The sequence below is a fragment of the Colobus angolensis genome, unplaced genomic scaffold (genome assembly GCF_000951035.1).
Source record: "Colobus angolensis palliatus isolate OR3802 unplaced genomic scaffold, Cang.pa_1.0 Scaffold107, whole genome shotgun sequence".
NCBI classification, from domain to species: Eukaryota; Metazoa; Chordata; class Mammalia; order Primates; family Cercopithecidae; genus Colobus; species Colobus angolensis.
This window is the reverse complement of record NW_012111697.1, coordinates 1,150,432-1,153,220: the sequence shown is the minus strand read 5'-3', so window position 1 is coordinate 1,153,220 and position 2,789 is coordinate 1,150,432. Positions and strand designations below refer to the sequence as shown.

At 46.7% G+C, this 2,789-nt stretch overlaps 1 protein-coding gene across 1 annotated transcript in view; it reads right to left on the bottom strand.

Annotated features, from left to right (window-relative positions):
* Positions 1-2,789, bottom strand: part of GPATCH1 (G patch domain containing 1) — a 53,163-nt gene that overhangs the window by 32,146 nt on the left and 18,228 nt on the right. The window contains exon 7 of the mRNA XM_011948821.1: positions 2,011-2,158. Coding sequence (XP_011804211.1) covers positions 2,011-2,158 — 148 coding nt within the window. The remainder of the gene's footprint in view (positions 1-2,010; positions 2,159-2,789) is intronic.

The window sequence follows — 2,789 nt, the reverse complement described above, 5'->3', positions numbered from 1 at the left end:
CACCCGGGAGGTGGAACTTGCAGTGAGCCGAGATCACACCACCGTACTCCAGCCTGGGCAGCTGAGCAACACTCTGTCACCAAAAAAAAAAAAAAAAAAAAAACCATACAGTCAAAACTACAGATGTTGTGGCCATGCAGGGGTCACAGCAGAGAGGGACAAGGAGACAAGGACAGGCTTGGAGCTCGGTGGACGGAGTGGGAACCAATCAGCTGGGGGCAAAGCTGGTACATGAGGGAGAAGTGAAAGATGTGGCTCAGCAAGCAGACTTAAGTATATGTCATTACATATGATTATTAGAGGATTAATAAATTAATGTTACTAATATGTTGTATAATATTGAATGTCATTTATATTAACAGAGATACAGGATATTATCAATTTCATTCTCCCACCATTTTTAATAAATAACATATCTATACATTATGTAATAATGTATTATATGTTACATAATATACTGACAGTATTGATATATTAATTATATAAAATATAAATCATATATAATATATAATGGTATATTGATAATATAGTATTTAAATTAAATAGTATATTATGATATACTAATATATCTTCATTTAAGTTATATAAAAATAATTCATAGTTTGGGAAGAGAAATCAGAAACTACAGGGAGGCAAAAGGAAGAAGGCTCCAAAGGTAAATGACTCGGGAAAAAAAAAGAAAAAAAATGGAAAGAAAAAAAAAAGGAAATAACCCACTGACCGCCCAGAGGTTGTCTCCTAACACTGGGTACACATGCCCTTCCAGTGTCCTGTGTAAAACCCTGGGTTCCCTGTCACACCATCCCAGTCAAGTGACACATGACTGTATGATAACCAAAGAACAGTAGGTGCCACTTCTTCAGTCTTTGGGGCAGGTGCTATGCCAGACACTAAGTTATGCCACTTAATCCTCACAACCACCTCTGGAGTGGATTTTATCCTCACTTTACAAATGTGGACTCCAATGCCCAGAGAGGTTATAAGCCTTGCCTAAAGTCACAAAGCTGGGCAGTGGAGAGCTGGCATCCAAACCCAGATCTGACTGACTCCAAATCACATGCTGCTAATACTGACTCTACACTGTCTGGCCCTGCACCTTTTCTGGAAACAACTGAAATGTGACTTCGAACCACAGGATCTGATACCCCTTGAAATTTCAACACAGCGTGAAGTTAAAGTTGTGTTGAAAGATGTCGGCCTCGGCCGGGCGCAGTGGCTCAAGCCTGTAATCCCAGCACTTTGGGAGGCCGAGACGGGCGGATCACGAGGTCAGGAGATCGAGACCATCCTGGCTAACACGGTGAAACCCCGTCTCTACTAAAAAATACTAAAAAATACAAAAAACTAGCCGGGCGAGGTGGCGGCGCCTGTAGTCCCAGCTACCCAGGAGGCTGAGGCAGGAGAATGGCGTGAACCCGGGAGGCGGAGCTTGCAGTGAGCTGTCCGGCCACAGCACTCCAGCCTGGGTGACAGAGTGAGACTCCGTCTCAAAAAAAAAAAAAAAAAAAAGATGTCGGCCTCTTATCCCAACAAGAGCCTCCTCAGAGCCAGAGACTCAAGGGAGAAGATGGACTGGGCGCCCAGCTCCATCTTGCTGCAGGCTGTTGGTGTACCTGCCTCCTGGTCCCCTGGCCTGACCTTCTAACCTGCCGCATGTGTTGGCCTTCTTTGGCCGCCTGCCCAGTTCCTCTAACTCTGGGTGCTTCCCTTTGACCCACTGCCAGCTCTGACCAGCCATTTGGTCACTGGTCCAGGCATTCCTCTTTCCCTGATTACAGACCTCTCCCTCCTTCCCACCTGGGCCCCACCTTGACAGCAGGCTTTGGCCTTGGCCAGGTCTGAATCCTGCATTTGTTTCACTTCCCACGCTGGGCCTCGCTTCTTTGTTTTGTATCTTACCATGTCTTTGATCAACAACAGAGGCTGGTGCTCCTGTACCACTCTTACAGCCCCTCCTTCCTGATACCCTGACACTTGATCCTGCCATTAGGTTTGCGTCTGTCGAATTACCTTTCTGGCTTTTATACTGCCTGGGTGCTGTCCAGCCATAGAGTCCGTCTCCAGGCTCCTCGTCCTTCAGAACAGTGTCATACTTGGATAGAGTTTCTGTGGCATAGATATCATCATCTTCCTCTTCCAGGGCACCCACACCAAAAGCCTTTAAAAAACAAGGTTTCAAACTGAGTACAGGGGTTAGGGTATGTCTGGGATCTTCAGGGATAAAGCTGCTTTAAGGATGTGACTGGAAACCATGGTAGCACAAGATCACCAAGAGAGAAGTGAACGGGGGTCCCAGATCAACACACACACAAGATTTTTGGAAAACAATGACCAGAGGTGAAATCCCATGTCCCCAGTGCTAACGCTGCCCTCCAGTCCCCACAACAGCCATGGCTCCAGGTCCCAGCACAGGAAGAGGAGTGGAGAACGAAGCTAAGCAGCAGTGCAGGGGTAGAAATGTGGCTTCCAAGAGGAGAAAGGCAGAAATGTTCATCAACTGATCAATGCGGCCTGGGCCAACGCTGGTGGCCAGGGTCTAAGGACTGCTGCTACTCTACTGCCCGCTGGAAGAACTCCTAGTCTCTGCGGGAAGGGGCCTCTAACAAGTAGCATTTTTGTTTAAAAGACTGAAAAACAAAAAAAAAAAGTTTATAAAAAGAAAAGGTGGCCAGGCGCAGTGGCTCATGCCTGTGATCCCAGCACTTTGGGAGGCTGAGGCAGGTGGATCACCTGAAGTCAGGAGTTCAAGACCAGCCTGGCCAACATGGTGAAACCCCATCTCTACTAAA